Source organism: Ranitomeya variabilis, chromosome 1 (assembly GCF_051348905.1).
Source record: "Ranitomeya variabilis isolate aRanVar5 chromosome 1, aRanVar5.hap1, whole genome shotgun sequence".
Taxonomy (NCBI): domain Eukaryota; kingdom Metazoa; phylum Chordata; class Amphibia; order Anura; family Dendrobatidae; genus Ranitomeya; species Ranitomeya variabilis.
The window spans coordinates 141,636,378-141,649,573 of record NC_135232.1 but is presented as its reverse complement, the minus strand read 5'-3'; the positions used below and the strand labels follow the sequence as shown (position 1 = coordinate 141,649,573).

The following is a 13,196-nucleotide window of genomic DNA, read 5'->3' as shown; positions in this document are numbered from 1 at the left end:
CCAGAGGCCCGGCTCCGGGTACCCCTAGGCCCTGCGGCGGTGTGGGGGCGCTCCATAGCATCCTTATATTCTAATATTTCCCATGACATTGGGCTTTTGTGTTTCAAAAAATTTCTAACTGCTGATCAAAAAACACCACAACAAAAAGAATTTGTTCTAGAAGGTCTATCTTTTATGTTAAATAATAATTTTGCTATGTTCTTGAATAAATTTTACCACCAAACCTAAGGGACTGCATTGGGATCTAACATTGCGCCCACTTACGCGAACCTTTTTATGGGTATTTTTGAGTTTTTATACATTACCAAAGACCCCTACACGAAGAGTATAATTTTATACAAAAGATACATAGATGACCTCTTCTTGATATGGGATAATTTCCAATGCAATATTGAAACCTTTGTAAATGATTTAAATTCCAATAATTGGGGTCTATCTTTTTCCCCCAAAATTGACAAGCAAAATATTGAATTTTTAGATTTATCTGTTTTTATTTGTGAAAAACACATTTGTACAAAAAACTTTTTTAAAAAGGTTGATGCAAATAGCTGTATTCATTATAAAAGTGGACATTATTCCAAATGGTTAAAGAATATTCCTCAAAAACAGTTCAGAAGAATAAGGAAAAATTGCACCTTGGAATCCTATATCAATCAGATATTATTAAGCAGAAATTTATAGAAAATAAATATCCAAACAAACTCATTAAACGTGCTTTCAATAACTAAAAAAAAAACTTACGGTACCTTAATTACGATTCTCTCTTCAAAAAAATCAGAAATTAAGAAAAATACAAAATTTGAATTCAACTTCATCACCACTTTTAATAGCCAACATGAAAACATCAGAAAAATTCTTCAGGATCATTGGAATATTCTGCTCAATTATCCCATTCTTGGTAAATCATTACCTTGAACCTTGAAACGCGTTGACTTGTAAAACCTGTACTATTAAATTCCTTTGATTTTGTCTTGGCCATCAAGCTTTTATCAGCAGCGCCACTGAATGACACCACTTTTTGCACATTGTTTTTTCTGTTCTACATCATCCACACAGAGAACGATGTCTTGCGCCTGCACAGTGGAATAACTGCCTGTTCAATAAAGCACAGTGGGGTGCGCCTTTGCATGTCTCCAATTCCACTGCACAGGCACTAGGCTTCTGGCACCACGTGGCCGACGTTGAGACATCATCCACCTACATGCAGATAGAAGAGGCATTTAAAGGAACCGAAGCGATGTATGAAGGGACCAGGATGGCGCTGATCTCAATCTGGACAAGAACGCGCAATTTACATGCAGGACAAGTATAAAACACTTTTTCTGAGGTATGCAGGGGCATGTCTGAGGATATAAAGAAGCTACAGGAACCCTATTCACATGATCTTAAAAGTGATAGGCATAGTTTATAAACTAAAAAACTGGTGATTGGTTCTTTTAATGAAAGATTGCCAAGTGCAGGGCTCAGCTGATGTTCGGCACTTCAATTACAATGGAGATGCAGTGCGCATATGTGACCCACACCTCATTTGGTGGGGATCAAGGATAGGAAATAACTTTTAAACTTCAGAACACCCATTTAAATTACACTGTAGCAGGATTGAGAGCTAATGGAAGAAAAAGTGATAGTACTAAATGGAAGAAAATTGGCCTATATTAATCTTTTATTGTTACTGACATCAGTTGTAGCCAGTTCAGATTAGTGGGGTTCACACTGGCCGAGACCTATTCTGGCATAGGTATGACAATATGCTTGAAGCAATTTTAAGCTCAGCTGCTTTTTTTAAAGACATCCGGTCATCTGATTCATGCTACTGAAACCACGGGCAGCATGAATCAGACACGGTCTCCATTATTGCCGCAGTCTATGTTTTACTCTGGAATGCTGCGGCGTTACAGAGAAAACATTTTGTAAAAATTGCCAGGGACTTTGCGTTTCAGATGACTAGGCCGAGGCAGCTCACTGCGGTTGTCCCAATCCTGTTCCTCTAGACTGACAGTACTCTTCCTATGCCCTCACATAGGGAGAAATTGGTCAGGCAAGGAAGAAGTTGCTAGGGACCGGCCTCTTGGGCTAGTCCTAGGCGAAGCTTAGTCTCCGGCCAGCTCTACAGAGTATGTTTTCTCTGTAACGCCGCAGCATTTCAGAGTAAAACATAGACTGCTGGAATAATGCAGACAGTGTCTGATTTAGTCTGCCTGTGGTTTGAGTAGCAGCAAGCAGATGACAAGTTCCCTTTAATAAAAGCAGCAGAGTTATACATTGCATTCTATTATATTGTCATACTTATGCCAGAATAGGTCTCTGTCAGTGTGACTCCACTTGTCTTAAGCCACAACTGACATCACTAACCATAAAAGATGAATGTGGGCCAATTTTATCCATATAATGCAATCACTTTTCTCTTCTTCCGCTAGTTCTCAATCTTGACATATTCTGATTTAATTCTTTTTACTTTGTAGTTGCAAAATCAAGCCTCATACATAGAGTAAATCTCTGCCTTTGTGTATTCTTTGTGTGCCGCTGTAAGGTGCCCATGTTGTAGAATACAGCCTCTTCATATAGCATAATGCATTGGTGCTTCATGTTTTCAGTCTCTTAAAGAGAATATGTCAGCAGGTTTTTGCTATTTAATCTGAGGACAGAATAAGGTAGCGGTTAAAACACAGACTTCAACAATGTGTCACATGTCTGCTGTGTGGCATTGTTAACTTAAGGTACCGTCACACTAAACGATATCGCTAGCGATCCGTGACGTTGCAGCGTCCTCGCTAGCGATATCGTTTAGTTTGACACGCAGCAGTGATCAGGATCCTGCTGTGATGTCGCTGGTCGCTGAATAAAGTCCAGAACTTTATTTGGTCGTCCGATCGCCGTGTATCGTTGTGTTTGACACCAAAAGCAACGATACCAGCGATGTTTTACACTGGTAACCAGGGTAAACATCGGGTTACCAAGCGCAGGGCCGCGCTTAGTAACCCGATGTTTACCCTGGTTACCAGCGTAAAAGTAAAAAAAACAAACAGTACATACTCACCCAGCGTCATACCTCCCCCAGCGTCTGCTTCCTGACACTGACTGAGCGCCGGCCCTAAAGTGAAAGTGAAAGCCGCTGTGCTGTTAGGGCCGGAGCTCAGTCAGTGTCAGGAAGCAGAAGCTGGGGGACGCTGGGTGAGTATGTACTGTTTGTTTTTTTTACTTTTACGCTGGTAACCAGGGTAAACATCGGGTTACTAAGCGCGGCCCTGCGCTTAGCAACCCGATGTTTACCCTGGTTACCCGGGGACCTCGGCATCGTTGGTCGCTGGAGAGCGGTCTGTATGACAGCTCTCCAGCGATCAAACAGCGACGCTGCAGCGATCGGCATCGTTGTCGCTATCGCTGCAGCGTCGCTTAATGTGACGGTACCTTTAGACTGCAGGTTTTATTACCTTCTGATTATCATTGCTTGGACTACAGAAGCGCATGAACCTTGGCTCGACTCCGCCCCCTTCTGTACTAAGCAGCTCACAGTCTATAGACATTATACATACAGAGCCTGGTGTGGGCAGGGTTTCTCAGCTCTGCTGCATTGCTAAATCTAAAATCTTTGATTGTGTCACAATCGCTACACCCAGTAAACTAAGTGATACATCGATGGATTTTTGATCTCTTTGCCTACAACAGGTTACTCACAGATGAGGTTGCATAACCCTGCTGAAATATTCCCTTTAAAGGGCTAGTTCCGCTCTACTCACTTCCATGTTGAAAGAAGAGCGTTTATAAAGTCATAAATGATAATTAAAGGGGTTGTCCACAATTTTTCACCATTAACCTTCTGCCCCCTAAACTTGAAAACTGAAGTTTTCTCTAAATACATTTCTGTACTTATCCTGCTCCATTCCCATTGTATAGGTCAGTGGTCCCCAGCCTTTCTGACCTTGAGAGCCACATTCAGCTCTGCAAGAGGGTCGCAAGCCACATCCAGCTACTGCCCCCCTCACAGTTGTGGCAACCAAAGCCCCCATTAAGGGTGTAATGATAACAAAAGCTTTTCCACACAAATCACCCCGAAGCAGTATACCAAGATTCAGGGGTTCCCACCACACCACACCACATTCAGCATTCTCCTATCAGGCACTGCCAACACAGTCACATCCAGCTTCATGCACATCCTCTGACCAGTAGTATCATCTTGTCTCCAGCGTACCATACTTAAATTATCTCTAAACCCCCCAAGATCAGTAGATGTGCACAGGGCTGCCACTAGAAATTTTGGGGCCCCATACTGGCAAAATTTTCGGGGCCCCCTTGAGACTCTGCCCAGGCTCCACCCCAGCCCCGCTTCCACGCTTCACCCCTCGAACTGTCCACCTCTCTCTCTTGGAAAATCTCCACTTCTCACCTATCACACACTGACAGTTCCCATCACCAGATCACACATATAGCCGGCAGCTTTTGTTTTGGCCAAAAGATTTTTTAAGCCACCAAAATGTGTCCAGAATTCTGCCCCTGTGTCCAGCGTTCTGCCCCTGTGTCCAGCATTCTGCCCCTGTGTCCAGCATTCTGCCCCTATGTCCAGCGTTCTGCCCCTGTGTCCAGCTTTCTGCCCGTGTCCAGCATTCTGCCCTGGGCCCCCCGGATAGCCGCTCTCAATAAAAAAAAAAAAAACAAGTTCTTCTCACCTGACTGCGCTCCTGCGACGGGCGAAGCTCTCTCCACACAGCTGAAGCGCGCACTCGCCAGGGACTGACAATGACGTCAGACGCCGGCGACATGCACGCTGCGGCTGACGTCAGCTGCCAGCCTCAGATTGGCTGGCGGCTGTTAACTATTGATGTGCGGGCGCGGGCCTTCACGTCAATAGCGTTAAACAGCTGCGGCGCCGCTAAGGGCCCGGTTTAGCCTGCGGATGCCGGTAGGGGCCCGGTGAGCAGATGAGACGGGGCCCGATGCGGGCCCCCTCTGCCCACCGGGCCCCATACGCCAGTCACGGCCGTAATGCCCTGATGGTGGCCCTGGATGTGCACCCAAATCTGCTCTTCTCTGCAGGGCCACTCACAAAGTTCACCATTTTGAGTTGTGCTCTTCATACCTGTTTACTAAATCTGGAGCTACTGCACCAAGCTGGCAGACAGTCGCGAGCCACAGTTCATGGGACCGCGAGTCACCTGTGGCTCCTGAGCTACAGGTTGGGGACCCCTGGTGTAGGTAGAGGTCCCACCTGCTTATTTTTCCCAGCCGTATTGTGATGTAGCCTCGGGTCCTGGTTGAAATGGTACAGTTAGGTAACTGAAGAAAGACAATATCTCAAGGGTTACAGGTGTGGACTTCCACTGCCCCGTGAAAACAGCTTCTCAAATTACTTAATTATGACATTCTATCTGAATCTAGGAAGAAGAACCCATAGCATGGAACACCACAGAAAGACAAGGCAAAACTGACAAGCAGGATCACATGACTTCTACCTTTGCAAAAGGAACAAGATAACTAATAAATGCAATTAGAAAATGTTACAAGGGCAGAAAACGACAACTGGTAAAATGCAGTGGCTAGTGGACAACCCCTTTAAAGGGCATCAGTTGTAAGGGTGGTGGACAATGGCTAACGTATTTCTACTCCTGAAGATATCAATTGCGCTTTGCATTTTAATGTGAATAATGTCTTGCGTCTTTTGTAAATATTGTGTCATGCAAATTGTATTGTATTGTGATGTTTGCCTGTGTAATGTAATGTTTTATAGGGAAGTTCTGCACAGCAACAAACTGGAGGGTCAGAAAAAGTTAAAAATTGGGACTAGCCCATAGTGGGAAGGGCTTGTGTTAGGGAAAGTGATTGATTCCTGCTAGGAAGACAGAAAGAGTCTGGAGTGAAAAATGAGGGAACAAAAAAGTCCAAAGTGAGCAGTGCTGCATTCTGCATTGGAAGGTGACCTTGAATGAAAGGAGACTGAAGCGAAGGGATAGCAAGATCCTGAGGATAAGTGACAGAAAGACAGAGTGGCCTTCCAGGAGAGGACGCCTAGCCACAAGATTTTGGGCTTGTAACTCCAAAAGGTAAATGGCCTAAACAAGACTGATAGACTGGGAATAGTGAAGGGTTCCAAGACGGAGTTCCAAGAACTTCCAAGTGGAAGAAACAGGACGCGGAACCGCTGAACAAGTAAAGGAGACTTGTTTACCAGAACTATAGCATTAAAGATGGGTTAAGGTGAAGTAGGGAGAAACAGTGGATATAGAAAGCCCTGGAGAATACTACAGAGGAAGGATGCTGTATGGAAGATGCTTCATCCCTTAAAAGAAATGTCCATAAGACTTTGTACTTGCCATCCCTTGTATATAATCATTCTCAAGTTGCTGTTCAGTAAAGAGTTTATTTTTGAATGGTGGTCTACCTTATTGAGCTGTGAAACATCTGATCCTGGCAAACCTGCAACAATGGTTACATGCGGCCTGCATGGGTGTAACGCCCTCACTGAACAAGTCTGAACATCCAGCCAGGATTCCGACTTTCCTGTAACGTGCCAGTGTGATCCAGACAAGTGCCTCGCCCGCGTATACCGCCCCGTGCCACATTACACGGTCACCAGGGTTTTTGCCACCTAGTCAGAGAGCAGTATAACATATAAACAGAGACCCTGATTCCAGTGATGTCTCACTTACTGGGCTGCTTGCTGCAGTTTTGATAAAATTACACTTTTATTAGAAGGAAATAATCTCTAGATGACTCGTAAACCTGGTGCCATGTAGTCCTTCTTATTCATATTCATGAGCTCTATATAACCCTAACTACTGATTGGCAGCTATCTGCTTATGCACAGTGTACCCAGAAACAGCGATGTGGTGGGACTATACAGAGCTCAGCATTTAGAGAACTGCTAGATCAGCAGAAGACAAAACTGTAATTTTATCCAAACTGCAATAAGTAGCCCAGTTAGTGAAAAATCAGTTGAATGTAGGTCTCTGCCCCTACATTATGCTTTTCTCAAATAGTACAGCAAACACCTCATGACATATTTCCTAAGACTGACAATTGTAAAACATATACTGTTAGGCTAAGTTCACACGTTGCAGAATTGCCGCGGAAATTTCCGCGGCAATTCTGCGCCTCCTGCCGCGGGTATATCGCATGCAGAATTAGCATGCATATACCCGCAGAAAACTAGCGTTTTGCAAGCATAATTAGCTTGCAGAATGCTAGAGTTTTCCAAGCGATCTGTAGCATCGCTTGGAAAACTGACTGACAGGTTGGTCACACTTGTCAAACATAGTGTTTGACAAGTGTGACCAACTTTTTACTATAGATGCAGCCTATGCAGCATCTATAGTAAAAGATCGAATGTTTAAAAATAATAAAAAAAATAAAAAACATGGTTATACTCACCTGCAGACCTCAGCGGCGTCCGTTCCTATAGCTGGAGTGCAGTGAAGGGCCTGCGATGACGTCACTGTCTTATGATTGGTCGCGTGAGTCACATGAGCGGTCACGCGACCAATCACAAGACAGTGATGTCATCACAGGTCCTGAACCACATCATCTATAGGAACGGAAGAGAGATCATGCACCGGAGAGGCGGGAACACTTCGGGGGCCATCAGAGGGTGAGTATAGGACTATTTTTTATTTTAATTCTTTATTTTTTACCAATTATATGGTGCCCAGTCCGTGGAGGAGAGTCTCCTCTCCTCCACTCTGGGTACCAACCGCACATAATCTGCTTGCTTCCCGCATGGTGTGCACAGCCCCGTTCAGGAAGTAAGCAGATCAATGCACTCCTATGGGTGCAGAATCGCCGCGATTCCGCAATTTTAATGAACATGCTGCGTTTTTTTCTGGAATGCGATTCCGCTCAGGAAAAAAATGCAGCATGTGCACAAAAAATGCGGAATGCATTCTATTACATAGGATGCTTAATGTAAGCGTTTTTTTCGAGGTTTTATAGCGTTTTTATAGCGAAAAACCGCGAAAAAAACGCGAAAAATATGCTACATGTGCACACAGCCTAATGGTCAAAAAAACCTTAATGCAAAAAGTGATTAAAACAAACAGTAGTAGATCTTTAATCAGAATACACTAAACTACTGGACAGCACAAAAAAATATGGTACCTGTTGGTTAATGGAAATGAAGAAAGGATTCAGCAGACTTAGTTATTAGTCCATAGTATGTAAGAGAAAAGCTTTACTTTAAGCCCCTCGCCTCCTCCCACCTCTCTCTAATGACTGGGGCTGTGTACACAGCAGTTGTAAATCATTGGTGAGGGGGCGGATGGAAGGAAGCACACTTTTGAATACATCTGACTCATAACTACACTGTAGGAATTAAGGTTTTGAAGAAAACTGTTCTACTGTAGTAGGAACAAAGTCTGACAAATCAATCTTCTCTCCTTTGTTTTTCGAGTTTCTAGGTAATGAATGGTATATGAAACCAACGAGACTAGCTGCAGTCACAAACTAATGCATTTCAAATAATAAAACATTACAAAGAATATACTGAAAAATGATCTTACCAAACAGCTGTGGAGGAATAGAATCGCCGTCTGAGTATGCAATGTACTTCCAGACATTTTCACGCAGCATATAGGTTGAAGCATTTGCATCAGAACCATGAAATTGACTCAGAGCCCAGTTTGGTCGTAACTCAGATCTTGAAAATATATCAGTGTTTGATCCTGCATATGATAATGGCAACAGAGATAAGCCGCTTAAATTTTGAGGTGAAGAAATTCCAGCAATCTCTAAATAAGAAAGAAAGAAAAATGTATGCATAAATATTACAATGAAAAACAGTTAAAGGGGTGGTCCAGTACCTAGAATGTATGTTCGAAATATCTATCTTTACACCCTAACCACTTTTGTAATTATCGTTATTACTGTACACAACACCCTACACTTTTCCCTATCTTTCTAATCCCTAAATGTGTTTTTTTTTTCTAATACACTATGTTCCAAATTATTATGCAACTGACATTATCGGATTTTCCTAAATGGTCGGTGCAAATGACAGTCAGTCTAATAAAAGTAATCACCCGTTAGAATATACATCGAATTTTATTGAAGAAACCTCCCAATGATAACAGTATAATCTCCAAAATGAATAAAAACTTAAAATGCACTGTTCCAAATTATTAGGCACAGCAGAATTTCTAAACATTTGATATGTTTTAAAGAACTGAAAATGCTCATTTGTGGAATTAGCAGCATTAAGAGGTCACATTAACTGAATAAAAAATCTATTTAACTCCAAAACATCCTAACAGGCCAAGTTACATGTTAACATAGGACCCCTTCATTGATGTCACCTTCACAATTCTTGCATCCATTGAACTTGTGAGTTTTTGGAGAGTTTCTGCTTGTATTTCTTCCCTCCCTGAGCTGCTGGTTTGATGTGAACTGCCTCCCACACTCCTTGATCTTTTGCTTGATGATACTCCAAAGGTTCTCTATAGGGTTGAGGTCAGGGGAAGATGGTGGCCACACCATGAGTTTATCTCCTTTTATGCCCATAGCAGCCAATGAGGTATTCTTTGCAGCATGAGATGGTGCATTGTCATGCATGAAGATGATTTTGCTCCTGAAGGCACATTTCTGCTTTTTATACCATGGAGGAAAGTTGTCAGTCAGAAACTCTATACAGTATACTTTGCAGAGGTCATTTTCACACCTTCAGGAACCTTAAAGGACCCTACCAGCTGTTTCTCCATGATTCCTGCCCAAAACATGACTCCTCCACCTCCTTGCTGACGTTGCAGCCTTGTTGGGACATGGTGCCATCCACCAACCATCCACTACTTCATCCATCTGGACCATCCAGGGTTGCTCAACGCTTATCAGTAAACAAGACTGTTTGGAAATTAGTATTCATGTATGTGTGGGCCCAATGCAACTATTTCTGCTTGTGAACACTGTTTAAGGGTGGCCAAATAGTAGGTTTATGCACCACAGCAAGCCTTTGAAGGAGCCTACACCTTGAGGTTCGAGGGACTCCAGAGGCACCAGCAGCTTCAAATATCTGTTTGCTGCTTTGTAATGGCTATTTAGCAGCTGCTCTCTTAATCCGATGAACTTGCCTGGCAGAAATCTTCCTCATTATGCCTTTATCAGCATAAACACATCTGTGCTCAGATACAGCCACAAATCTCTTAACACTATGATGATCACGCTTACGTTTTCGGGAAATTTCTAATGTTTTCATCCCTTCACCAAGGCATTGCACTATTTGATGCTTTTCGGCAGCAGAGAGATCCTTTTTCTTTCCCATGTTACTTGAAAACTGTGACCTGCTTAATAATGTGGAACATCATTTTTAAGTAGTTTTCCTTTAATTAGAATCATCTGGAAAACCAATTATCACATGTGTTTAAGATTGATTTCAGTGATACATTGAGCCCTGAAACACAATACCATCCACAAGTTTATTTGAAAAACAAAACAATTAAATCTTTATCACACTTAAATCCAATTTGCATAATAATTTGGAACACAGTGTATATTTCTTGTGTTGTGTCATTTGAGGAGTCTCAAAAAAAACGTCACAGTAGGCCGGGGCTGCAGTCACTTCTCTGCAGCATCTATCACCCCTCCCGGAACAGGATACTATTAGCGGCAGGGCAAGCGTCACCACCGGGCGCACCTGGGCATGTGCCGGGGCTCTGAGCAGGCGGGGGGCCCATTTGTCATCCGGGACACCAGTGCAATATGGGGGCCCGGTGCCTGTGCCTCTTGCTACGGGCCCCAGTACTTGCGATACTCACCTCTCCCTATTCCACCGCTGCAGCGTCTCTCACGTCTTCTGACCATGATGTTCAGGTCAGAGGGCGCGATGATGTCACATGTGAGCACTCTCTTCCTGAGCAGTCACAGTGCAGAAGACTCCGACGCTGAGGAGTCCGGAGCAGAGCAGCAACCAGCGAGGAAAGGTGAGTATTTTTTACTATTTTTGGACCATCTTATGTGGCCAGTTATATATGGAGTAGTAAATGAGGCCAATTCATATGGAGCATCTTATGGGGCCAATTACATATGGAGCATCTTATGCTGCCAATTACATATTAGCATCTTATGGGGCTAAAAGCATATGGAGCATCTTATGCTGCCAATTACATATTAGCATCTTATGGGGCCAAAAGCATATGGAGCATGTTATGGGGCAATTACATATGGAGCATCTTATGGGGTCAACTATATATGGAGCATATCATGGGGCCAACTACATATGGAGCATCTTATCAGACCAATTACATATGGAGCATTATACGGGGCCAATTACATATGGCGCATCTTATGGGGCCAATTACATATGGAGCATCTTAAGGGGTCCAATTACGTATGAAGCAGTATATGGGGACCATTATATATGGAGCATCTTATGGGGCCAATTACATATGGAGAATCTTATGGGGCCAATTACATATGGAGCATCTTATGGGGTCAATTACATATGGAACATCTTATGGGGCCAATTACATATGGAGCATATCATCGGGCCAATTACTGTACATATGGAGCATCTTATCAGACCAATTACATCTGGCAAATGTCAATCGCCCTGCATGGTGTTGGGCTGTAAGTGCAACACCCACTTGTGGACATCAGGCTCTCATACCACCTTCGTGGAGTCTATTTCTGACAGTTTGCGTAGACACATTGATGTTAGTGGCCTGCTGGAGGTCATTTTGTAGGTCTCCGACACTGTTCTTCCTTGCACAAAGGAAGTGGTAGCGGCCCTGCTGCTGGGTTGTTGCCCTCCTACGGCCCTTTCCACGTCTCCTGGAGTACTGGCCTCTTCCCTGGTATTTGTTCCATGCTGTGGACACAGTGCTGGCAGACTAAGCTAAACTTTTTGCCACAGCTCTCATTGATGTGCCAACCTGGATGAGCCATACTACCTGAACAACTTCTGTGGGTTGTAGACACCACCTCATGTTACACCTCAGCACGTCTGCTTCTACCATCTGCCCACAAAGATCAATTTCTTCATACAATACATTAAAATGAGCAGTGCAGATTTCCAGTATATGGGAAAATTAGCAGCATTTAGAGGTGATATTTGATTATTTCTTACTTTACCTACCAAGCATGGTGGGGTACAGGTCCACAAGAGATACAATATTTGATATTCTCTTTCCAGATTGGATGTTGGGTCCCATAATTAGAAGAGGTACATGGGAGCTTCCTTCATACATGCTCATCTTATAAAACTGCCTATGTTCCATTGCAAGTTCCCCATGGTCTGATGTAAACAACACATATGTTGTATTTAGAAATCCAGTATCCGTCAGTGCTGAAATGATTTCACCTAACGAAGAAAAAAAAAGGTGTGAAAACCATTAACTGAAAATACATAATTATTATATGTATATGTGTAGGACTGGTGGTGCTGACGGTTTCGTCCCCGACACTCTAAAGGGTTCTAAGTATTTCATTTTCATGCATGGTGTAAAATGATAACACTCACTGGAGCTGCATTTAGCTTAGACAGGGTTAACTGTAATGGCCGGCCCAGTATGGGAGGGGGAACTGAGAGTTAGTGTCAAGGACAGGAAGTGACAGACAGTAAGTGCTGGGCAGTGATAAGTGACAGGCTCAGGACATGGGCTTCTAGGGACACAGAACTTGTGGCCACAGAACTTCAGTGCATTGGATTGCTAAAGAACCCCTCCGCACGAGTTTCCCCTTTGCCGGTCTGGGAAGCTCGAGATAGACATTGGGACCTGGGGGCACACTCCTTCTGCAAAGCTGCAGGAGAAACTGGACTGAAACTCGAAGAGGCGGAGTAAGATGTAATCCAGATATACTCCTGGAAAAGGAGGAGATCCCCTAGAGCTAGAGAAGACAGTAAAAGGGATGTTCTACCTATACCGAGAACCAGGTCTGAAGTTGTGACGGTACCTGTGGGAAAGATGACAACCTGTTGGGCCTTATCCTCTATACGTGTCTGTAAATACTGCCAGTCACCAAGTAAAAGTTTGGTTGTTTATATGAACCTTGTGTCTCCTGGATTGATTGCTGCCCTGGTTCCAGAGGAGGGATTCCTGAAGTCAGAAGAAGCCATTTATGCCATATAAGCTATACATTATCTATAAAATGTATGCATCCTGTGGAATGAACTGGTTAATGCTCATCATGGAAATTAAGTGTTTTTTTACTTATTGAGGTCATTTTGACACTGATCAAAATAAATAAACTATTAAATGTCCCTGAGAAAAATAACTACAGAG

General features: G+C 43.3%; 1 protein-coding gene across 1 annotated transcript in view; it reads right to left on the bottom strand.

The window, feature by feature from the left end:
- Positions 1–13,196, bottom strand: part of ARSK (arylsulfatase family member K) — a 194,188-nt gene that overhangs the window by 66,023 nt on the left and 114,969 nt on the right. Inside the window, exons 6-7 of the mRNA XM_077289375.1 lie at positions 12,050–12,274; positions 8,487–8,714 (exon numbers count right to left, since the gene is read on the bottom strand). Coding sequence (XP_077145490.1) covers positions 8,487–8,714; positions 12,050–12,274 — 453 coding nt within the window. The remainder of the gene's footprint in view (positions 1–8,486; positions 8,715–12,049; positions 12,275–13,196) is intronic.